We start from the raw sequence: 24,880 nt of genomic DNA on the forward strand, positions 1-24,880 counted from the left end.
TAACTTGTCCGATAACGCTGTCGTGTCTAGGTGGCGTTTAGAATGTTATCAGTAAAGCTGTTCACCAGGATACGCTGTTTGTGCTGAAGGAAAGCAGATAAAGGATCAGCAATATGGCGTGGCTTTATATATTGTCCATTCTAATGCTAGCCCAGGTAAGTTAAATGTTTTGAGTTTACCAAAACAAAAGAAAGAGAGTCTTTCTATTGGAAAGGTATCTTATAAGTTATTTGTCATTACCAGCAATATAGTTTCTAACGAGGCCAGTTATGTCCACACCCTTTTTTTTTTACAATATTCATGAGTAGGACTAACACGGTGTGGGCGTTCGTGTCTTCATATTACCCCGAAACTTCAGTAGCAGGGACTGTCTCAGCAAATTATTGTGTTTCGAAAGTTTTTGATTCATAAAAACATACAATTTGATATACAACAACAAATACAACAGCAATGTTTTTATGTTTAATTCAGATCAATTTCTTTATTTCCGAGAGGCATCCCGGCCAATAGATTAAATATCAAACAGTTGCATCATGTAGTACATTGTACATGTACAAGCAATAATTTCATTAACAGAAAAAAACCATTAGGACTTCTGTGATAGAATCGCTTGATATATTTACATCTCAGGATTTGATAGAATGGACATTTCAGGATGAAGTGAAATTCATCTTCTATATCACCAGAAGCACAGCGAGTACACAATCTGTTCTCTCTAACAACAGTGTAGCATCTCTGTTTTATTGTGTCGTGCCACCGTTATATTTTGTATCTCGTGCCACCCTTATATTTTGTATCTCGTGCCACCCTTGTATTTTGTATCTCTTGTCACCCTTATATTTTGTATCTCGTGCCACCCTTATATTTTGTATATCGTGCCACCCTTATATTTTGTATCTCGTGCTACCCTTATATTTTGTATCTCGTGCCACCCTTATATTTTATATCTCGTACCACCCTTGTATTTAAGTGATAAGACGACAATCTGTAACATATAATAAGACGTTTGTACTTTGGTCCTATATATTTACACAAGTAAAATTGAAGACAAAAATATCACTAAGGTGTCATAAACAGCCTTTAAATGGCATTTATATATTAATTAGGACATTCTGTCTAAAATTATCTGTTCTATAATCTTAAGAGCAATATTGTACCTGTGTGAATCACATTTTCTAATCTTGAAAATGGAAAGCTGTAATGTATTATGTACTGTCAGTTTTATTTTCATATCATAAACAAGTCGATACCGATCTCGTTAATTAGACTCACATTTTTTTGCTGGGAACGAATCGAAGAAATCAACCCCATATTGAAACATGATTTGCAAGTATCAGCAAACCGCAGATATCCCGATAAATAAGTCTCTCCTCATAAACTAGAATTTTAAGAAGTATTGAGCACATATTGTCATTTTGTGACCACACCTGGTGACGCCTCCCCTATTTATATTAATGAGTACTAATCACGTTTTTATACCAAAAACAAGAACGGTATCACATTGCCAGTGTTTGATACGCATATTATAAAACAAATCATCAACACCATGTTAATTGTTGTTAACTGACAAAACAAAATAGTGTTATTTATGGGACTTAAAATTTGGCAAATATGTTAGCGAAGTTGTTAAGGGATCATATATATCTGATTTCTACATGCTTTCATATGACAGAAAAAATGTTAAGTTAACTATTGAGAGACTGAGTCCATCATGTGTTAACGAATACATTAATGGAACACCTAGCATTGATGTCAGATGAAATATATTGAGATAAAATTATCTTAGTCTTAAAGCATAGAGAAATGTACCAACAGACAACTGTTCTAAGTAAAAAAAAGGATGCTTAAGGACACTTTTGTTTGTTTTGTACACCTCAAATTTCGATTTTTACTACATATTTATTACTAAAGAAAAAAAAGTTATACATTAAGGAACGACGCAAGTTTCTTTCACTATTTAAAGATAAGTCCATATTGCAACCCATTTTCAATGTTTTCATTGAAGTAGATAGACCATATAACACAAGTTAACCTCTTACACCTTCCGTATGTTTTCCTTTTCGTGTTCGATTTTTTTAAATATTCATTTTGAAAATTGATACATATTGTTTTACTTTCAAAACTAGTTTAAGACAACATTATATAGTTTGTGTTTTATAAAGCAGAGAAGTATGTTATTATGATGCCTGTACATGTAACATAGTGTACTTGTAATTGAGAAAGTGATACATGTATCATTTATAAAAGAGAAAAGTGTATTATCTATAAAAGAGAAAACTAGTTATTAACCAATAAATATATTGATATAATGAGAAAAGTTTTATGTATATCGTTTGTAAAAGAAACGGTACATGTATATTACTCATTAACAGAAAAGTATATTATCTAGAAAAGAGAAAAGTATGTCAGTTATTTTACAATGTATATCATTTATAAAAGGGAACGGTATATTGCTTATATAAAAAAAGAAGATATTTTTGTCCTTAATGTTTTCCCAGGTAACTCCAAAGCAGCTATGAGATCTTAACTCTTTACATGTAACCACCAAACATGCAGCAAAGATCTGTTTAAAAAATCTTAACACAAAGACATGGGTTTTGGAGATACATTATCTATAGAAAGAAGAGTATATCATCTAGAGAAAAGTATATTATTCATAAAAGATAAAATATACATTAATGATTCTACCGTAGAATTGCCAGCACATTCTACGTCGATCACACTATCAGACATTTCTTTTTTAACATTTTAAGATACACTGTTACAAATTATAAAGAAGGCCATGTATAACACATCAAACATGACACACTCTCATATTCACACCAAACCTTTCTCATAAAGTCAGTCCGTATACGACACATTCGATCATTCTCATAAATCCTTTTAAAATATTATCACTCATAAAACAAATATACACAAAATACCAATATTAAAACAAATAAAAATAGGAGGCATGTCTGCAGTTAAGCCGAGTATAAAAATGAAGGATGAAGGTTCGTTGTTAAACCGAGTATGTAGATAAAATAAGCTGACCTGTACTTTTAATGAATATCCAGACAAAGGTGTGATTTATGAATGTTTCTGATTGTATGTGTGATTAATGTACATGTATGTTGCTGAAGGTATATTTAACTTCTTTGTCGGGTTTTAAATTGTTTCCGATGATACTCCTTATTTAAAAAGTGAAATAATGATTCTGATAGTATATTTTCGTTATTTACGGAGTAAATAATTGTTTCTGATGGTATTTTGACCTTTTCCTGAGGTTAATGAATGTTTCTGATTGTATATGTACCTTATTTGTGGGGTTAATGAATGTTTCCGATGGCACATTTACCTCATGTACCGGATAAATGAATGTTTCTGATGATATATTCACCTTATGTACCGGATAAATGAATGTTTCTAATGCCATGTTTACCGTATTGGTGGGGTAAATGAATGTTTCTGATGGTATATGTACCGTACTGGTGGGGTTAATGAATGTTTCCGATGGCACATTTACCTCATGTACCGGATAAATGAATGTTTCTGATGATATATTCACCTTATGTACCGGATAAATGAATGTTTCTGATGCCATGTTTACCGTATTGGTGGGGTAAATGAATGTTTCTGATGGTATATGTACCGTACTGGTGGGGTTAATGAATGTTTCTGATGGTATATGCACCTTATTTGTGGGGTAAATTAATGTTTCTGGTGATATATTTACCTTATTGGTGGGATATGAATGTTTCTTAATGTATATGTACCTTATTTGTGGTTCCGACATCTAAAACAGCTCGGAAATACATGTCCAACTCAAATTTTACTTGAATGTTCCAGCTTGCCTGTCACAAATGAATCAAGATAACAACATCAAAATTAGTGTTTTTGTTAGAAGGTTTTAAAATCTGTAACCCATTTGACCCTGCTTCGATGAACATAATATTTCAAATCTGTTAACTTCTGTGCGGATACCTCGAGCTAAAAGCCGCCAAAGTCATGTCTGGTCGTTCCTCAGTAGCCACTTGTGAGTCACTTCACCTTGAAACTGGATGGAAACCTAGTATATCAAGGAAAGACAATATTAGCTTATCTCTCAACTTTTATAAAAAAAACACATAAGATTAGTTCAATTTTATCTTTATTGTTTGCTTCCGTTAAAAGTCCTAATAAGATGATTTTTGTGTAAAACGTCAATCTAATTATGCCAATCAATATTGAACTGATAAATTTTGATGATAACATGATATAACTTCATTGTTAAAACCCCAAGACTTGAAATTGTATACGAGATACAACCTTTACGTTAAGGAACTGACAATCTTTCGTTTAACGACACAACATAAGAGATAGAAGTTCTCATTTAAACTTTACTTTTCAGGAAAGAAGTTTCAGTATAACCTCTTACAAGTATATTGCAGCGAAATACTTACAAGTTCTAAACTAACATATCGATATTTATAATTTATCGTTAGAATTATTTCGGAGATCTTGCAAAATACCCTTACTTCTTATCTATATCATAAATCAACTAACCATGTATTACATTGTATGTTAGGGAGTTCCACTCTCAATCCTGCATTTCTTGGCACTGCAAATAAGGCAGATGTAGGATGCTCTTTTATCTTATAGAAGTACTTGTATTTCATTATAATTATAAAATTTACTTATATTTGTTTCCCGACATCTTGAAAAAATAATAACTGAAGACATTATTTAATGCACTTATTTATATCTATGTATTGTAACAATTATTATACCGATGAAAAATGACAAGTGATGGCGACAATACATTTCAGTATCTTAAAAAAACCCGTTATCAAACAATCTTTATTAAAACATGTACAGGACACACAACATTGTTAGTTTTGTGACAGTTAGTCAACAAATATCATGTTATGTAGTATTCAGGTTGTGTACATTAAAGATTTTTGGGGCAGTAAAACATATCGCAACTCACTGCATACCAAGGATATTAAAACATACCGCAACTCACTGTATACCAAGGATATTAAAACATACCGTAACTCACTGTATACCAAGCATATTAAAACATACCATAACTCACTGTATACCAAGGATATAAAAACATATCGTAACTCACTGTATACCAAGGATATAAAAACATACCGTAACTCACTGTTTACCAAGGATTTTAAAAACATATTGCAACTCACTGTATACCAAGGATATTAAAACATACCGTAACTCACTGTATACCAAGGATATAAAAACATACCGTAACTCACTGTATACCAAGGATATTAAAACATATCGTAACTCACTGTATACTAAGGATATTACAAACATACCGTCACTCACTGTATATCAAGGATATTGAAACATCTAAAACAGTTTTGTTTGGATACATGATGTACTAGATCGGATTGTCGCCTTTTTGTCCATGATAACATTGCAAAAAAAACTATGGATGATTAATGTTTTTGCCGTATTTGTGCCTGGTGTTCCTTATAATGAAACATGCTCATGGTACTAAATTTCGTATCCATTGATGTTCTACATGCAGTATCAAACGAAGTGGACTGGACTATATGAGATACCGTAAACAATATAGTTATAACGTTAACAACAAATAAATAAACCATTTCAAACATCCGTAACATGTACCTAATCCAGAATTTGATACACCTGTGGTTTAATGGAGGTAATTTCCGCCTTTTTATCGAAAACAGACTTCTGAGAATAAAATAAACAAAAATCTTAGTGTATAATGCTCCTTTAGCCTACCTTTATACAAACAGCCTAAATGGGTTTTTTGTACTTATTAAAACAAATCACTTTTTTTTATTTCGATTTCCAGGCCTAATGATCTGGAATTTAAAAACATCGGGTTTATCGGATATGAGTGATGCACGGTGATTTAAAATACATGTATAGGATCAGTGGAAACACAGGAACATCCACTTTAAAGGGAATGATCTTGGGCGTGATTTCTTTGACCCATATCACTACAAATGCCACGCTGTAGACTAGATGTATGACACCAGTAGTGTGTCCCTCTGCAATAAGTGAATTGAATTAAGTAGATAGTTCTACATTTAAGGTACATAAGTAGGTTCCACTCATTGATTTATGTGTAAGACCTCCTTTTGATACTTTTAATCATTAAACCAATGTCTGAAAAGTAGGAAGAATAAAAAAAACATATGTCAATGACGTTGAGGATGATGATGATGGTAATGATGAACGGTTAGTTTGAAAGTTTATGATCAGGATGCTGATGAGATAGTGATGCTGATGATGATGTTGATGATGATGATGATAGTGGTGATGATAATGACGACAACAATCAGGATGATGTTGACGATTCTGAGAACGAGGATGATGATTGTGAGGATGAGAATGATTATGAGGAAGATGATAATGATGAGTGAATTTAGTGTCAAAATGTATGTTAAAGAGTGTGAAAAAGAAAATACCTGTTCTGTACCTATATTATAAAAAACTGTTGGAAAAATAAATTGATAAAATAAAAAAAATAAAGAAATATAAAAACATGGCTATTACTTTTTTTGAACCGATAGCACGTTAATTTGGGAATGAAAATTTGTCTGCTAATCAGAATAATAAATAAGATTATGAATCATTCACAAAATAATGTTGCACGTTTGTATGCGGTGATATATGATAAAAGAATACTCGTGCTCACCTCATAACCTGATTAAAATAGAAAACAAACCACTCTTAAATTATCACAATACAGAAAAAAGATTGAGACTCAATGTGGTACATGCATAGTATTATTATCATTTCTAAAGATCAACAATGATTGATTATGGGAAAACATTCTAAAATAACATCACAATGCTCTGCTGTAATGGTTAAATTGTGTTTAATTCCTCCAGAAATCTGTTTACGCTAGAGAGAAGCCTAACATGACATGATAAGAACCAGCCATTGTTTGTATTGTACTAGTAACTATCCAGTAGTAATAGGCATTTTTTTAATAGTACTAGTAACTCACCAGTAGTAATAGGCATTGTTTGTATAGTACTAGGAACTCACCAGTAGTAATAGGCATTTTTTTAATAGTACTAGTAACTCACCAGTAGTAATAGGCATTGTTTGTATAGTACTAGGAACTCACCAGTAGTAATAGGCATTGTTTGTATAGTACTAGGAACTCACCAGTAGTAATAGGCATTGTTTGTATAGTACTAGGAACTCACCAGTAGTAATAGACATTGTTTTTATAGTACTAGGAACTCACCAGTAGTAATAGGCATTGCTTGTATAGTACTAATAACTCACCAGTAGTAATAGGCATTGCTTTTATAGTACTAGGAACTCACCAGTAGTAATAGGCATTGTTTGTATAGTACTAGGAACTCACCAGTAGTAATAGACATTGTTTTTATAGTACTAGGAACTCACCAGTAGTAATAGGCATATGCTTTCCTTCCTTACTTGAGTTACGGTTGGTGTTCATATTTAAACAAGTAATTATCAAAGTCGCAGAGTGTAGGAGCATATTAGAGGCTCTTAATATACAATTCATTTGTCTACATACGTTTGAACAATATAGCTGTTGTTGTTATATCCAGATTCATTGGATTTCTGCATACTCAAATTCATTTCTTTTACAAATCTGTGAGTGTATTTAAGAAAATATTGAATTTCTCAAACCCACAATTTTGACAGAATAAAGCATAACTGCATAAAAAGTTTCAATCGTAGATCTTAGTGTATGGCGATTTAACGTATTTTGCAATAAATTACTTTGTTGATGTGTGAGTTTAGTATTAACTTGTTCTGTGAGGGAAAGTGTGTTTGGAAATAAGATTTTTCTCTGATAGTGAGTGTGTTTGGTGTTCACAGGGTAAGTGTGTTTGGTATTAACTATTTCTGTGGTTGTAAGTGTGTTTGATATAAACTGTTTCTATTTGGGTATGTGTGTTTGGTATTAACTATTTCTGTTTTGGTATATGTGTGCGGTATTAAATGCTGTGTGTGGGTAATTTTGTTTAGTTTTGACTACATGTATTTCTGTGAGGGTAAGAGTGTTTGGTATTAAATGTTTCTGTGAGGGTAAGTGAGTTTGGTATATACTAAATCTGTGAGATTAAGTGTGTTTGGTATAAATTATTTCTGTGAGGGAATGTTACAGCTGATGATTTGTATTACACGTAACACTGTTTACCTGTATTACACGTTAGCCTTGTTTACCTGTATTACACGTTACACTGTTTATTTGCATTATCTGTTACATTTGTTTATATGTAACTGTTTATCTGTACTATAACACGTTACCATGGTTTATTCGTATTACACGTTACTGTATTAGACGTTACAATGTTTTACCTGTTTAACACGTTACCATAGTTTATCTGACTACATGTTACACTGATTTCCTGTATAATACCAATATGTATCTGTATTACACGTTATCGCTGTTTACCTGTAATACAAAGTACCACTGTTTCCCTGAATTACACGTTATAACAATTTACCTGTTTTACACGTTACACCTGTATATTTACATTTGCATGGCATTGTCACTATATGGCCTCTTTGAAAGCTATGACGTTGATGCGACTTTAATTACCATGCATCACGAGACACAATTATTAGCGTATTAATACAACACTGACCGGAACTACAATATCCAATATAAATAAACATGACGACTGCTGAAATATCGCTGGGCATTGTGAGATTTGACAATGTCATTGTAAATTTATGTGCAAAATAAAAAATTAAAAAACCCACTTTTATTACAACGAAAACAAGACCAAGGTCTGCAATATCGTACAAAATACACATCGGTTGAAATCACCAATGCCGGCAATGGAAACAATTTCAACGCTCATGTAATTATCAGAAATATCGTCTATTACACTGCACTGATCAACAGGGGTTTGTTACAAATGTCTGAAATACACATATTCTATAGACCTACTGACAAATGTTACAGACCTACTGCACACATAAACATTTCAAACATTTGTAACTAACCTGTGCTCCGTCGCAAGATCACTCACCTCAACGCTATCAGTTTCACGCGTCTCACATTCACGGTTCCTCAGTTTCTGACGACATGTCAAATAACGAGGCTGTTATAGAATCTACCGACTGTTGTCAGGTTCCCATACAATCAACAAATAAATTCACGCCTGGATTCTTCCACAAAATGAGCAAAGAAAAAGCTCGAATTAACTTCCAAAAATATTTCAGGTCGGATTTACGGTGTTCACTGTATTTGTCCATGCACGAAATTTGTTCCAGGGGAAAATCGAAACAAAATCAAATCTAACTTTCAGCTCAGAGTTCTATTGATAAATTTAAATCACCCTATAGACATATCATACGCAATTGTATTGATACTGAATTGTGGAATAAAATTGAAGTGTTTGTTAAAATTTCAAAGTACTACTTTGTTTGCCAATCAGCACGCGACAATACGCTGTTCAAACTATTAAACGAAATTGTGAGGACTGTCAATAAGGCGGGCATTTTTAATTTTAAACATAAATTATAAGTTAAAAAAGAACATAAGAGGCAGAGAAAACGTAAATATAAGTATTGAACTGTTTTTGTATGGTATTTATGATCTATTTGAATGACACAGCTTTGCAAGCAAACAACATAATGCTTAATTATCTGTACTACATGTAACAACTGTTTGCCTGTATTACACGTTACAATTGTTTACCTGTATATCACGTTACCATGGTTTATTCGTATTACACTTTACAACTGTTTACCTGAATAACACGCTACAATTGTTTACCTGTATAACACGTTACAATTGTTTACCTGTATAACAAGTTACCAATTTGTATCTATATTACATGTTACACTGTTTTCCTGTTTCACACATTATCACTGTTTACCTGTATTACACGTTACCATAGTTTACCTGTATAACACGTAACAACGTTTTTCTTGTATAACACGATATCATTGATTAGCTGTATTACAAGTTACAACTATTTACCTGTATTATAAGTTATCACTGTTCACCTGTATTATACGTAACAACTGTTTGCCTGTGTTACAAGTTACACTTTTTACCTGTATTACACGTTACCACTGTTTATCAGTACTGCACGTAACCATGGTTTAATCGTACTACACGTTACCATTGTTTATTTGTATTGCACGTTTCACTGTTTACTTGCATTACCCGTTACATTTGTTATTTGTCTTACACGCTACCTCAGTTAAGCTGTATAACAAGTAACAGTTATTTACCTGTATTACACGTTGTCATTGTTTACCTTCATTACAGGTTACGACTGTTTACCTTTATTACACGTGTCACTTTTTACTTGCATAAGCTGTTACACTTGTTTATCTTTATTACACGTTACCACTGTTAACATATATTCTACCACAATATGTGGGTGCTATTCAACTCCCAAGGCATCAATTAATTATTACAACTGTTGTATCACATACAGTTTATACAACACGTGGTATAAACTCTAAACGCGTTTTGATTGGCTGACACGGTGAACTTTGACCGGGACTACTTTTTGAATCACGTGGTTCAATGCCACGTGCAAATTGTTTACATCGTCTGCTTGCATTTGATAACAATGGCCGATTTGGACGAATACGGGCTCACGGTGGTAAACGTTGGCGACAGAATCAGACTGGACGATGGGCAAAGGGGTACCGTAAGGGCTATCGCCAAACGAGATGAAAATTTCAGTTTTGATATGTGTCAAGTTGAGTTGACCTCTGGTCAGATATTAACAGAACCGCGTTACAGATTTGACGTCATACCGTCTTGTCTCGGGCGAGACGTCCGTGAAACCCCCGTTAGGTCAGAATCACGTCAATATGGTCAAGAAGTACTCTCAAATCAAACTGAGGGGAAAACGCCCCATAGAGTCCATTCCCCCTCCCCACTTGAACAAATTGCTTTGCGTCCTTTTTATGAATGTCCGCAACCAAAAGGGGGAGGAATACAAGCCATCCTCCATTCGAGGCATCCAGTGTAGCATTGACAGATATCTTAAAGCAAAAGATTTTTGAAAACAAATTGCAACTAGCACAGAATTTGCCAAAGTCATGGACGTAATTTGCTGTAAACAAAAAAATCTGAAAAGAGAGGGGAAGGGAAATCAACCAAAAAAGGCAGAAGCTATTTCAGACACCGATTTAGATAAATTCTACGAAACCGGTCAACTTGGTTAAAAAAATCCGGAAACCTTGCTGCAAACCGTATGCTACAGAATACAGTACAGATATGAAGTGGGTTGACGTCAAGTTATGTCGTGATAGCGACGGTAATGAGTTGAATTTAAATTTTAATTGAATTTAACGAAAGACAAACCAAAACAAAACCAGGTTCTAATTCGAAAAACGTAGGGGCCGTCCCTCCCCGTGCCTGGGCTACCCTTGATAACCCGACTCGCTGTCATGTTGCCAACTAAAAAACATACAAAGCCCGTCGTCCACCAATGCATTGCAACCCCGACGATCCTTACTATATTGCAACAAACACAAATCCAGAAAAATCCGACAAATGGTACAAAAGTCAGCAAGTAGGCGTAAATAAACTGGGGAAGTTTATGAGCACCATGGCAGAAAATGCAGGTAAGCCTAAATTGGAAACAGGTCGATAAACAGCGAATCATGTGATATGATGTTTACAGTTAAGGTCAAGGTCAGAATTGAAAATTACAATATCGTCACATTTTGTAAACAATTTGCACACGCCCACTTTCATTCAAAAATGTCCTGTGTTATCAATCAACCTAAACCACGACAGGATCTTGTTTTGTTCTACCACGGACTTATAGTAGTCCATGGTTCCATATTTATCAAATTTCGTCAAATCTGTGTCAATGCTTTAAGCTGCAAGTGGATACTATCATCACTGAGCTTTTGGTTTATCTGTCAAGTCTGACGAAAACATCGACTGACGCTTCAGGAATCGTTGCTGTGGGGAAGCGATTGACTAATCACAGTGCCCGAAAAAAATTGGTACAGAAACTAAATGATGAAGGTCTGCCTCCAAATCAAATCATACATGTCAGTTTTAACACAGCGATAACACAGGCACCCGTGGTTTAACAACAGTCACCATCACACTTTTAAAATGTATAGTTTCCGCGAGCACATGGGTCTAAAGATAATTCACGGTGTTTCCATGAATACATGACCAGCTTAGTAATGTAAACATGTCACTTACCTTATTATTGAGTAATAGAATCTCTCACCCCCTTGGGGGTGAGATAGGTGAATCTCAACCCGAGGGGGAAGATTCCTATTTTGCCAAACACGAGGCTTTGCCGAGTGCTTGGCAACTTAAGAATCTTTACCCGAGGGTTGAGATTTCCCTATCTTACCCACAAGCCTGAAGGGGGTGAATGATTCTTTTCCTCTTACCCTGTTTTTCCCAATGTGTATCATATACACAATGTAATGATAACGTTACATGCTAAATTCAGGGTTGACATGACGTTGATGGATTGTTGACGTGACGTCATTGTATTGATGAAGTGACGTATTACTATTGTTATAAATAGGGAAATCCTACCGTCTCAACCCTAGGGTGAGACAAGGAAATCTCAGACCGGATACACCTGTCCAGGGTAAGAGAAAACTAAATCCCAAACACAAAATAAAATGGTCTGCAAATAAATGCCACACACAAAAAAACCCACCATATTTTCACTTATTTTTGCTTCAGATAAGTGGCCATAAAAATCTCTAGAGTGCCAACAGCTACTCCACCATCAACTGCAGCCAACAACGTACAATTTCACGGGTCTTGTCCAACACGGTAGATAATGCGAAACCTGTCACCTCAATGGATAGGCCTACCCCATCTCGTTGGGGTCACTCACGCACACAGTGAGGACTAACACTGGTTTAAATCCATATCCGATTCTCTTTGGAGGCCCAATTTATGACGGTACATTCAACGTTACTATCAAAAACGTTAACACTGCTTCTCCTGCTTCTAGAGTTATTTACTCAAGTGACAGCGACAATTGAATGGACAATTTGCGGGAAAGCCGCTTCAGGCGGTGGCAAATATGATGGTACACAGAAAGTATACCGAACAAAAAAAGAATATTTGGTCAGGTATTACATCCCTTCTCAACAATCTACCCTAAAATCAGCCAATCGTGACGATGTCATTGTGTGACTTTGTGAGCTTCTTTAGTCCAAATCACGCGGCGTGATCAAGCCAAGCCGGAGTTTTTCAAACAAATAATCTCAACGGATACTCTGAGTTCGGCCACATTAATTTTCCACGTTGGCATTTTGATTTCGCCATTGACTGAGATGCCACGTTTAACGCAAATGCAGAGGGGTAGAGCAATTGCGATGTTGATGGATAGTCATAGCCAAACTGCTATCGCACGGCAGTTTGGTGTTGGCCCGTGTACAATAAACAGTCTCTGTACACGGTTCCGTGCTACAGGGTTAGTTTCCGATCGTCCCAGTAGCGGTCGTCCGCGTGTAACGACCGTACGACAAGACAGGGCGATTCGATTGTCGCACTTGCGTAACCGATTCAAGACTGCTGAAGAGACTGCTTTGGATACCTTAGGTACTCGTGGCAGACCCAATAGTCCTCAAACTGCCAGGAACCGCTTGCGTGCCGAGAGAATCATTGCGCGCCGACCTTATGTCGGGCCACCTCTGACACCACGGAGGCGGCAAGTGCGTCTTGACTGGATGCGCAGACATGGCCCGAATAGGTTTGGGATGCGTCAATGGAGGCGTGTGATGTTCACCGACGAGTCTAGCTTCTGTCTGTATCGCTCAGACGGAAGAAAAGGGGTATATCGCAGACGCGGTGAGCGTTTCGGCGACGCATGCGTGGTTGAACGCGATATATTCGGTGGGGCTTCTGTAATGGTTTGGGGAGGCATCTCCCATGGAGTAAAATCCCCCTTAGTGGTTCTGGATCAAAACCTCAATGCCGTTCGATACAGAGACCAGATCCTCCAACCACATGTCCTTCCACTTCTCAGACGTCATAACCTAATTTTCCAGCAAGACAATGCTCGACCGCATGTTGCCAGAGACTGTCGTGATTTTCTCACGGCAAACAACGTACAGCCTCTGGAATAGCCCCCATATAGCCCCGACAGGTATCCCATTGAACATCTGTGGGATGAGCTGGACAGGCTTATTAGGAAACGTAACCCCCCTCCCCAACTAACCGCACCCAGTTGATCGCAGCATTAACACAATAATGGAACAACATTTCCTTAAGTCGAATAAATGTTCTCATGAATTCAATGCATAGGAGATTCCGTGCAGGGATTCGTGCAAAAGGTGCCCACACCAGGTACTGAAGTGTCATTTTATTTTTCGCGGGTATCCCACTTTGAGTAACTACTGATTGCTGATGACACGAGTGACGTCACACAGACTTTTCTTCTACAATATTGTAAAGAGTAGACTTGTCCCTTCATATTGATATAAAATTTTGTACAAATTTCCCAACATATCATAGGCTATTGATTGCATAATTTAATTGTTCGTTTCTTTTTTTGTTCAGTATAGTTCGTCATTGTATTTGTGATAATTAATTTCTTATGTAGATTTCTATAAATTTAATGCTTTGAAGACAATAAATTGTCATGATCTGTAATAAATCATAATATTTCCACATATTTCTGAAATTGTCATTTTGCATATTAATTAGCTGCATTTTACTACAGGTCATATCCTTACGCCCCATCTGATATCGTAAACAAAACACACATGTCAATTTCCTCGGAATGATTTTTTTTTATTGTGGTAGAAACAGGTCACACAAACTCGTGGTTGTTGTATATGGTATTTCTTTCACTCTAGTTAGTTATTTTTGAAAAGGTTACAAATAGCACTCGCTTAAGCTCGAGTTTTTTGTGACTTTTGAAAAAAAACTAACTCGAGTGAAAGAAAAACCAAATACAACAACCACTCGTTGTGTAACCTCTATTTACACGTTACACTGTTTATTTGCATTACCTGTTACAGTTGTTTATATGTGTTACGGTCACAACTGTTTACCAGATTACACATTAGCATGGATATCTGTAATACCGGTAGGTACTGTGTACCTGCATTATCTGTTACATTTGTATATCAGAATTACACGTTACCATTGTTTACCAGTTACACTATTTTCCTGTATTACACGTAACACTGTTTACCTTCATAACCTTTTAAATGTGTTGATCTGTATTGTAAGTTACACTGTTTATCTGTAAGACACGTTACCTCTGTTTATCATTATTACACTTTACCACTGTTTATCTGTATTACACGTTACACTATTAATCTGTGTTACACATTACCATTGTTTATCTGTATTACACGTTACCATGGTTTATCTGTATAACCCGTTACCAATATTTATCTGTGGGATCGCACAAACGTTACACGATGTGCGGTGTGCGCACGATGTGTGCACGATGTGCGCACGATAAAAAGTTGGATGATCATTTCTTGCGCACATTTGTGTGCACGATGGACGAACGTTAGGCGATAACAATCGTGGTTGGTGTAAATTGAGGAATATATACGGTTTCGTGTTTAAACATATAAGCTTGATTTTTACGTGTGTTTCTATATTCTACCTACATCTATCAGCTTATCATTATTTTCATGCTTTCCTAAAATTAGAAATTGTGTTTTCGGGTTTTTAAACGACCTTAATCGACACATGTGAAATTACAACACAGTCCCGTATACAGGTTAACAAAGACATTTTGTACATGTACCTGGACCGTAGTTTCCCCCCGACCGGGGCGCTTACGTATTTCGTCGGGTAGGGCCAGGGTGTGTGAAAACCCAGGTGGAGGAGAGCTATAGGCAAACCGAATGCAAATAACAAATACTAAACGTCCAATTGTGTCTTCATTACGGTCATACGGTATCGCATATTAGCTCTATGTGTCAGGTACAGGCCAGGTAAAACTCATTAAGTTGTTATCTACCTGTTCTGTTACCTTGAAGCCAAACCCATTCAACGGTCACTGTACTGCTGTATTACATGCATTGTAAAACTGTACATAATCTTCATAACTGTGATGAGAAATTACAGTTATGCATACAGTTTTCATTATTGCATACGAGCTTTCCGTATTTTTTTCGTTCCGTAATATTGATCTACAAAAAGAAAAGCGCACAACGGGGCGAACGAATGTTAAATCGCACAGTTGTGTCCACCATGTGCGGACGGTGTGTGAACGATGTATGCACGGTGTGCGCACGCTAGTTTTGGAGCGTTGTGCGGTCACACAACTGTATCATGGTTTATCTGTTTTACCCGTTACCACTGTTTATCTGTATTACATGTTACACTATTTGACTGTATAACACGTTACCAAGGTTTGTTTGTATTACCCGTTACCACTGTTTATCTTTATTACCCATTTACCACTGTTTATCTGTATTACCCGTTACCACTGTTTATCTGTATTACCCTTTACCATTGTTTATCTGTATTACACATTTAACACTGTTTATCTATATTACACGTAACCATTGTTTATCTGTTCTACCAGTTACCACTGTTTATCTGTATTACAAGTGACACTGTTTGCCTGTATTACACGCTACACTGTTTATCTGTATTACACATTGCCAATGTACGTTACCACTGTTTATTGTTTCCAGCATACAAAATGATCCTATACTACTCGTTATTGTTCAAATGAATTGTTACATTGATAACAGGATATCACTGTATAGCTGTATCACATGCTATAGGCTGATGTTGTTTGTAATTGCAGGTGATGAGAAGTGAGAGCGTCTCGGATAGTGTTACTGTCAATTTTCAGCTGAATACCTACAAATATAGCGGAGACAATTTCATGTGCAGGTCACCAATCTTTCTGATCCTAGTGAACAAAGTGGACGAAGGCAACGGGCAAGTGATACATGTTATTTCTAAATTGTACCTCACAACATCTATATAACAACATTGCCCTTTTTATTAGAAAAGTCACTGCAGTTAGATACATCATAAACATGTCTTGCATAAAGCGGATCATTATGGGTGGATTCGTCGAGTGGTGAACCATCCGGCCTTCCACACAGACGACCGGGGTTCGATCCCCGAAGTCGTCGTACGCATGGAATATTCAGATAAGGTGCTCTTCTCCTGCCCACACAACTCCAACAACCCAGATGCAGTATACATTGATCTGGGGATGATGTTGCAGTCTCTGTGCTGTAGCATTCAAGTGAGGTGGCACTATAAATGATGCCGTTGGAAGCACGGTCCTACAACAAATATAACACATAACATCTCCAGCACACACGCAGGCATACACTTATAGGGAGATATTAGCCAGGTGGCATACGACGAGAAGTTAGCGCCTGATAAGGCAGCTCCTGCGAATTCCTCAAAATTGTACTGATTAATGTATATGCTAATTGTATTAATCTTATATCTATGTACGGTAAAGCGCTTTAGTGTGGCTTATGCTAGCTAGATAGAGCGCTTTATCAAATGTTTATTATTATTTTATTCTCATTATTGTACATGTACATGTAACATGCTCGGTTATTTACATTTGAAATGCAGTGAAGACTTTTGGACGAGCGTACTGTTTCGTTAAAAAATTAATACATCGTCCAAAAATATATGGTTTTCAACCAATAAACTTCATGTATTATATCTTAGGGTTTGTGAAGAGGAATACAAGCACGTGAATGATGGTGATTTCAAGAAATTCAACAATAGTACACCCAGCGAAAATACCACTACGCCCCACTGTCTGCTACTTAAATACCAATTTAAACAGATGAATTTCTCTATTCCGAGACAGGAATATAGAAAGGTACCTACGTGTTTCCTTGGAACATGTATCTGATGATGATTTTCTATCTAAATGTTTACCAAGACAGCAAACCAGATGATAATGTTTGTGTACATGTTGCCCGAGACAATAAATCTAATGATGGTTTTCTGTGTAGATGTTGCCCCAGATAGTACATCTTATGATGATGTTCCATGTTCATGTCGCCCTCGGCAGAAAATCCCATGATGATGGTTAATGTTCATGTTGCCCCGGACATTATATCTTATGGTCATTGTTTTTGTGTAGATGTCGCTCAAGAGTGTAAATCGTATGTTAATATGTTTCCACAGACATTACACCTAATTGTGAAGCAGAAGTACAGCAACATCAACACTTTGACCGGCGAGGACGACCTTACACATTACTGTTCCAATGTCAGTACAGACAAGCTTGTCAGTCCATTTAACCTCCCGATAAAATGCAAGCCTCACTAACAGTGTAGTTCCTGCAGGTACAGTAGAGACTAAATATATGTATTTCGTGTTTTCAATTAATTTTAAACTCAATCTACTTTGAATTTGACAACCATCAGAAGCTGACTACAAGTATTTGATTTTAATTTTAGTATTAACGTGACGTTGGTGGCGACGTGTCCTCAGCACTACTTTGGTGCGCAGTGTGACATCTACTGTTCACCCTCGGACGATAATACGACTGGACACTACAACTGTGGGCCTGATGGGGAAAAGATTTGTTTTCTAGGTAGGAAGAGAGTTAAGATAAATATACACGGTAGCAATTGTTGAATGAATGAGATGATTCAGGGTGTGTGTAAAAAAAAAGGCCGTTCCCCTTGCTAGATTGTTTGCAAAACCACGAAAGTACATGTATTTTTCAAATATTTTTTTACTTTTCGTCATCGATTATTTACCATCGTTTTGTGATCGATAAAGCAGACTAGAGTTCGTAGCAGTGTATTATACATTATACGAAAGCTACATTTCACCTCAACTTTGGGAGGACAGGTCTTGACTTTGTTGATATGACAGTTTGAACACATAAATTAATCTAAAATCTGCAAACCATCATATTTTCAATATCCAAACCGTTTATTTGATATCAAGATCATTAATAAAATGTTTAAGTCATTGTAACGGGGTTTACAAAGTTGATTAGACATCAAGCAAGTAAATGTTCCCTGATTATTATGCAAATCCACTTTTACTATCAATTCTTTAATTCATAAACAAAAGTGTCAAATACCCCGCGCAAATACGAAAAACCCGGACATACAGGCGCGCATACCAACTCCCTCTTTTTCCAATTTAAAATAACACATAATGTAACGTATTGTTCTTCTATCCTGTCTTTGTTTGTAGAACCAATGGTCACGTTATACTCGTTACCTTGATGTTCCACCTTATGCACCCACTAAGCAATATTTGGATCAATCATTTTCTGCCTGTTCCATCTTCCCATTTCTTTAGGATTTTGGGTACAACTCAGATTTCCCTCTTGGATCTTACCAGGGTTGTGGTCCGGTATCATATCAGCAGATTGGTAGTGTGCTGCCTGCTCAGGGCCCCCTTGCGTCTGGGGCCGTGGAGAGATCGGTGTTTTAAAGATCTATTAGGGCATTCATGAACTCTCGGTCCAAGACGATACCTACTCCTGACACCTGTCCTCGTGCCCTCTTGGCCCCCGGATTATAGGACAGTTAATAATTTAGAGTCCTCCTCTATTGTTTAGATCCTCTTTCGAATATTTCGTTTCCCTTTTTTTTGAAATACTGTAACTTGTTTTCAACCTTCTTTAATTAGGTCATGATCCTGTAGAATTTGCGAATCTAATAGGTAATAAATTCATATTTTTAGAAGTATTTGTTTTGATATAATAATTTAAAATACAGTTTTGTTTTGCTTTTGTAAATCCCAATTGGACTTTTGTGATAAAACTGCCTACCACGCGCAATGGGAGTCCCCATCTTCCTCAATTCTCCTCTGCAACTTTTAGGTTCATAACCTTCTTAATTCAATGTTGGTTGTAGAGGAACTGGGATGTGTGCGCGCATCGAACTGCCGTATATCTTTTATTGGAAACGATGTATTTTGCATATTTCAGGGGGCTTTGGAAGTTAAAGAACTGAAAAAAGAAGCTGATTTACATAATACTTGAACGTAATTGGTAATTTTATCAGAAATGTTGAGTTAACAATAAAAAAAACCAGTCATAGAATTTAAAAGCACATATTTGTTATTTTCTTTTAGATAATTATATTGTTTAGGAGATATTGTTTCCCTTAGTTTTTTTTATACATCAAGATAACTCTATCCTCAAAATCCAAACCGGTGCTTACAAGGTGTAGACCAACCTGAAAAGGTTCACTATTTTTTAAGTTTTTTTAATTTTTTTATTATATTTTCAAATTTTATGACATAAACATATATATAAATATACATACAATGTACATGAGCGTCTAGAATCGCCTTTAAATAATGTACATACTGTTCAAAATATTCTATCAAGTGTCAGTATTCGTCTTACATTATATATTAACAAATAAGTAAAGATTCACATTCTGATATAAAAAATAAACTTCCGGATATTCTTGTCCGTACTCTATTCTAATTAAAATTGTATTATAATCCAGTGTATGATTTCCGGTTAGAGTCACGATGGTGAACAGACTTCGATTCGCACAAACGTTATTATATTATATTATCACTAATTTTAACTGATATGAATTCTAGTTTGCTTTGACAATTACATATCGATGAATAAAATCGATTAAACAACCAAGTAGACCGAAATTCTGGTAAGAACTAACTAAATAGTTTCACTAGTTAGAACAAACTGTATCGTTATACTGATGACCTATTACACTGATGTAAATAGCAACCCGTCATACTTGAGATACAAAATGTAAGTTACTACAGTGTACTTAGAACTGCTACAACGTGAAAGTTTCTCTAATTGTGCAGGTTACGAGGGTGACAACTGCACTGTCAATACTCCGGACTGTGTCAACGTGACCTGCCACAACGGAACATGCATCGACCATGTGGCAAACTTCTCATGTAGCTGTTATGCTGGTTACACTGGAGAGTTTTGTGAACATAATATTGATGACTGCGTAAAAGTTACTTGCCAAAATGGAGGAACGTGCCACGATGGTATCGGGAAATACACTTGTTCCTGTGTAAATAGATTTGATGGATTACACTGTGAACATAATATTGATGACTGCGTAAATGCTACTTGCCAAAATGGTGGATCGTGCCACGATGGTATCGGAAATTACACTTGTTCCTGTGTAAATGGATTTGATGGATTACACTGTGAAAATAATATTGATGATTGCGCAATTGCTACTTGCCAAAATGGTGGATCGTGCCAGGATGGTATCGGAAATTACACTTGTTTCTGTGTAAATGGATTTGATGGATTACACTGTGAAAATAATATTGATGATTGCGCAAATGCTACTTGCCAAAATGGTGGATCGTGCCACGATGGTATCGGAAATTACACTTGTTCCTGTGTAAATGGATTTGATGGATTACATTGTGAACATAACATTGATGATTGCGCAAAAGCTACTTGCCAAAATGGTGGATCGTGCCACGATGGTATCGGAAATTACATTTGTTTCTGTGTAAATGGATTTGATGGATTACACTGTGAAAATAATATTGATGATTGCGCAAAAGCGACTTGCCAAAATGGTGGATCGTGCCACGATGGTATCGGAAATTACATTTGTTTCTGTGTAAATGGATTTAATGGATTACACTGTGAACATAACATTGATGATTGTGTAAACATTACATGCCATCATGGAGGAACGTGCAGCGATGGTATAGGGAATTACACTTGTGTATGTAATGATGGATTTGGTGGAATTTACTGTCAGCAATACGTAACAACTCATAGTCCGACTGTGACATCCCCACCAAAGGTTAGTGCAATAATGCCATATTCATTATTAATGTAGGCTTTGTTTATAATTCCATTCATGAGATCGCCACAGGTGGCAAAGGGAATGTTACCCGTTTGAAGCACGTAGTTTCGTCTCCCCGCTTCCTATGGCTGATGTATTTATATACTTTTAGTTCGGCCCACCTGAATATTGACACTTGCTAATTTTGTTATAGTCCACTATCAATAAGGAACAACCTTCAACAACACAAAGACCGCCTGGTACACTGAAACCAAAGGTAAATATAAGTTCACTTATAAAATTCCTGGCTTCCTTTACCTATTAGTATGATAAATTATCCTTTACCTCCTGATAAACATTCTCTCTTTATTCCTATTTTGCGATTTCCTTTACATCCTATCAAAAGTTTTCGTCGTCCTCCCTGACATCCTCTCGCAGGTTCTACTTTACCTCCTAGCATACGATCTATCTTTACTCCTATTAGGGGTTTCCTTTACATCCTATCGCAAGTTCTCCTAGTCGTCCTCCTTAACATCCTCTCGCAGGTTCTCCTTTACATCCTCTCACGTAACATTCCACGCGTGACAAAGAAATTGCTAATTCAGCCGAAACACCTGGTTTCCTCTTCTGGTTCATGTTCGTCCATGAATGTTGACCATCTTTCCTATTTCGTTCCAGTCCACTTCCATTCTTCCATCAACACAAAGATCGTCTGTTACACTGCCGCCAGAGGTAAGCACACATATACTGTATTCATCAATAAATATTATGTCTCCACTCCCTGTCGGAATTTTATTCTTAACCACCTTTTTACGTGTTATCCTTTTCCCTTTCGCGTGTTTTCTTTTACATTCTTTCATGAGTTTTCCTTTTTATTCAAAAATAAGTTCACCTTTACTCCCTACCATTAGTTCCTTTCTACATTTACATGGCGCTGGAAATGTTTACACAACCGCGGAACCTAGTTCCAATATCATGGTCGATGTGAATATGCTGTCTTACGAATTTAAGCTCGCAATTCGTCTATGAAAGTTGACGCTCTAGTCTATTTTGTTCCAGTCCTCTATCAGTAATGAACACACTTCATCAACACACAGATCAACTGTTTCACTGCCGCCCGAGGTAGGAATATATACCATATTTACCGATACTTATAGTATCCTTTATCGCTATGATTTGAGTACAGTTACCCCTATCACCTATAATGAATAGCCATGATTTCTCCTTTACCTCCTATCATGTGTGTACACTTACCCCCTATTACCTTTGATAAATTATCATGATTTCTACTTTACTTTCCCTCTGGTGTGTTCAGTAAACCCTCTCATCCCCAATAACTCCTGTACCTTCTCTCAGTTGTGTTAAGTTACCTTCTCGCACCTGTTATAAGTTATGACGAGTTTTCCTTACGTTCTGTCTTTGTTCCCTTCAACTTCACCCCGTCTCTTTAGTCTCTTTTACAACCCATAATGAGATCTTTTGCATCAAACTTGACGATGTTACACGCAGCACAAGTATAACCCAACCGGAGCACATAGTTATGTCACAAAGTCCATGCTGTTGCATTCGTCGTCCTTAAGTTCGAATCTTTGTTAATTGGCGCTGTGTATTATACTTTGTTCTAGTCCACTATTAATCGTGAGCAATCTTCACCAACACACAGACCGCCTGTTACACAGCCACCTGAGGTCAGTATAAAATGGTTTATTTACCACTTGTGTACATTTTCTTTTCTTCATACTGTAACCAGTACTGCATTGTGTTATATCGTCACTCGTCCGAAGTTCTGTCACTCCATCCATGTTGTGGTCTTTTCTGACACCTAATTTGGATCTCCTCCGTGTATGTTTCTGTTATAGTCCACCAGCAATCTTGAACAAACTTTATCAACGCCCAGTCAGCCTATTACAATATCACCTAAGGTGAGTAAGAATCTCAAATTCACCAATACATCCTCTTTAATCTCCTACCGACAACTCTCCTTTACCAACTATCATGATGTCTCCTTCACAGACTACTCTGACGATTGCCACATGTGATGTGACAATGTTTCCTGTCCAAAGGTTTCATCTCTCCCATGTTCAGGTTTTATTTACTGACCGTTTTTTCGCTATACTTTCGTCCTTGTTGTATATTTCCAATGTCATATATTTTCTTAGTTAATTCGTGAGGATCCTTCATCAACAAATAGAACGTTGCCGCCCAAGGTAAGTATAATTATGCCATATTTAGCAAAAACATAAAGCCCGTTTATTTTTCTGCATAGCACGTGGCCCACATATACCCTTCCGGAGCACGTAGTCTTATTTGTATTGTGATAAACTTAAGCAATGATCCAAAACTTCATGTATTTCCTCCACCCGTTAAGATCTGTAATTATATGTAATTCTTCAATGACAATTTTTAAACATCAACATGCTGGTCCCCACCATCACTTATAGGATTGCATCCATTGTATCATGAAAACATTAGCTGGTGTCCAATGTGTTTGATAGAAGACTGCTCAGTCAGGAGACACCACGATTGGTATTTGATGGAATTCGTTGCCTCATCTGTGTATTTTGTTTTATTATCATTTCCTCCTCTGGTTCGTCTATCTGCTCCGATATAAGTTTAAACCGTTTATTATAGTAGTATATATAACATGTTCGTTAAATGTTTATAGTTTATATAACATAAGCATACTTTGCTGACTCTTTGTTTTAATGTAATATCAATATGTCTTAATGTGGACAGGGACTAGAGTTAAGCTGTAATTATTATGCGACAATATCAAGCTACAACTGTAGTATTAATAGGTCCTATCTGGTCAGGAAGTAGCCAAAAAGACCAAGCTAACTTTCTATACGTCGTGCAAATCAATTATAAAGGAATGGATATGGTCTTCTTATAATCTGAAATAAGGTTTGTTATACTGGAGGATGTGTGCAGGGTTCGGGGGTCAAAAGATGAACGTTTAGATAATTGATCCTGGGGCTAACAACCCGAAACAAGCTGTTTTATGTTTAGAAGTGGTGTCGTTTGTTGATGGTTGTTTTATGGTTAAATGTTTTATGGAGCTTGTGATCATTCGACATAAACTATAAACCGAAGTTGAATTTTCGGAGTTTATAAAAGAATCGTGTATATTTATTAGGGCCCCGTATCGGAGATACGGGTGCCCTATAGGAATCACTCTGTCTGTCTGTCCGTCTGTCCGTCCACAAATTTTGTTCCT

General features: G+C 36.4%; 2 protein-coding genes across 2 annotated transcripts in view; both read left to right on the forward strand.

Annotated features, from left to right (window-relative positions):
• On the forward strand, positions 1-18,438 carry LOC110461019. Its single transcript, XM_021514287.1, has 5 exons — positions 1-155; positions 16,710-16,846; positions 17,606-17,762; positions 18,074-18,234; positions 18,349-18,438. The coding sequence occupies exons 1-4, from the start codon at positions 114-116 to the stop codon at positions 18,215-18,217; spliced, it is 480 nt and encodes a 159-aa protein (XP_021369962.1). The 5' UTR covers positions 1-113; the 3' UTR covers positions 18,218-18,234; positions 18,349-18,438.
• Positions 18,255-24,880, forward strand: part of LOC110461024 (fibropellin-1-like) — an 11,405-nt gene continuing 4,779 nt past the window's right edge. Inside the window, exons 1-9 of the mRNA XM_021514290.1 lie at positions 18,255-18,265; positions 18,349-18,485; positions 20,705-21,681; positions 21,878-21,940; positions 22,342-22,395; positions 22,723-22,785; positions 23,289-23,351; positions 23,523-23,585; positions 23,823-23,870. Coding sequence (XP_021369965.1) covers positions 18,255-18,265; positions 18,349-18,485; positions 20,705-21,681; positions 21,878-21,940; positions 22,342-22,395; positions 22,723-22,785; positions 23,289-23,351; positions 23,523-23,585; positions 23,823-23,870 — 1,479 coding nt within the window. The remainder of the gene's footprint in view (positions 18,266-18,348; positions 18,486-20,704; positions 21,682-21,877; positions 21,941-22,341; positions 22,396-22,722; positions 22,786-23,288; positions 23,352-23,522; positions 23,586-23,822; positions 23,871-24,880) is intronic.

This window comes from Mizuhopecten yessoensis, unplaced genomic scaffold, assembly GCF_002113885.1.
Source record: "Mizuhopecten yessoensis strain PY_sf001 unplaced genomic scaffold, ASM211388v2 scaffold10535, whole genome shotgun sequence".
In the NCBI taxonomy this organism is placed as follows: Eukaryota; Metazoa; Mollusca; class Bivalvia; order Pectinida; family Pectinidae; genus Mizuhopecten; species Mizuhopecten yessoensis.

Coding starts and splice junctions, on each gene's coding strand:
- LOC110461019 (XM_021514287.1), top strand. CDS start 114: ATGGCGTGGCTTTATATATTGTCCATTCTAATGCTAGCCCAG. Junction 16,847..17,605: donor AAAGTGGACGAAGGCAACGG/GCAAGTGATACA, acceptor ATTATATCTTAG/GGTTTGTGAAGAGGAATACA. Junction 17,763..18,073: donor CGAGACAGGAATATAGAAAG/GTACCTACGTGT, acceptor ATGTTTCCACAG/ACATTACACCTAATTGTGAA.